Source organism: Trypanosoma theileri (assembly GCF_002087225.1).
Source record: "Trypanosoma theileri isolate Edinburgh chromosome Unknown TM35_Tth_58_V1, whole genome shotgun sequence".
Classification (NCBI taxonomy): Eukaryota; Euglenozoa; class Kinetoplastea; order Trypanosomatida; family Trypanosomatidae; genus Trypanosoma; species Trypanosoma theileri.
In genome coordinates this window covers 80,381-81,384 of record NW_021639900.1, presented here as the reverse complement: position 1 = coordinate 81,384, position 1,004 = coordinate 80,381, and the positions used below count along the sequence as shown (strand labels likewise).

Below are 1,004 nucleotides of genomic sequence, written 5' to 3'. Positions count from 1 at the left end.
CAAGAACAAGAAAGCTAACTCCTGACATGATGTTGTCGCGCCGTTTCTTTTATCTTCTGGCTTTGCTGCTAAGTGTGGCAATTGTCTGTGTGGCGACTGACACCATTACTGATGAGGAAAGGGCTGCTAAGATTGCGGCAAGGGCTGCTGAGATTGAAGCTTCCCTTAATGCCCAGCTTGCTGCTGATAATGACGAAGGTCAGAGTGAAGCTGTCAGTACAGCTTCTGGTGCTTCCGGTGAAAATGGTGGAGCTGCGGCAGCGAAGAGTGAAGGGAAGAATGCAGCCAGCGTCAGTTCTGTGTGGATGAGTGCGTCTCTACTGATTGTGGTTACACTGGCCAATGTTCTTGTGTGCTGATTGTGATTGTAGTGGTGGTGGTGGTGTGACTCAGCTTATCCTTTCTTTTCTTTTTTGCATGCATCCCTACAGTCTAACTAATCTTTCACCTGTTGAGATTATCTTCTTTTTTTTCGTTTCTTAATGTTATTGTGTTTTGTGTTTGCTTTTGCTCTCTGTGTTTATCCTATAATTATTATTATTGCTACTACTTCGTTGTGTGTGTACGTGGAGACTCTCTTGGTGCACCTGGGCTTTGCACTGTAATGATAATGATGAACTGTTTTTGTGTAGGGGAAAAAAAAATAATAATAACAGATGAATATATATTTGTAATTGCTGATATACACATACATATAGACTTACACCCATAATGGATGTATTTATGTATTTACTGTAAAAGTTGGTATCAATTGTTAAAATCTGTTTTGTTTTCTTGTGTTTTTTTTTTTTTTACACAGTTGGGCGTTTTGTGCTTAACTGTTTTGTTGTTCTGCTTCATACATAGGAAAAAAAGAAAACAGTAACTGATATACATTTTTATTTATAATTTTATGTACGCTGGCCAACGAATCGAGAGCTAAGTATTTGTGTGTTTCTTACTCATGTTGGTCACACTTTTAATTCTGTTTTTTTTCTTTTTCTTCTTCTTCTGTTTCGGGTCAA

The 1,004-nt window shown here is 38.2% G+C and overlaps 1 protein-coding gene across 1 annotated transcript; it reads left to right on the top strand.

The window, feature by feature from the left end:
• Positions 1–26: 26 nt before the first annotated feature.
• Positions 27–359, top strand: TM35_000581340 (uncharacterized protein; the record flags this gene model as incomplete). The annotated part of the gene is made up of 1 exon (XM_029030903.1): positions 27–359. The coding sequence occupies one exon, from the start codon at positions 27–29 to the stop codon at positions 357–359; it is 333 nt and encodes a 110-aa protein (XP_028877837.1).
• Positions 360–1,004: the final 645 nt, after the last annotated feature.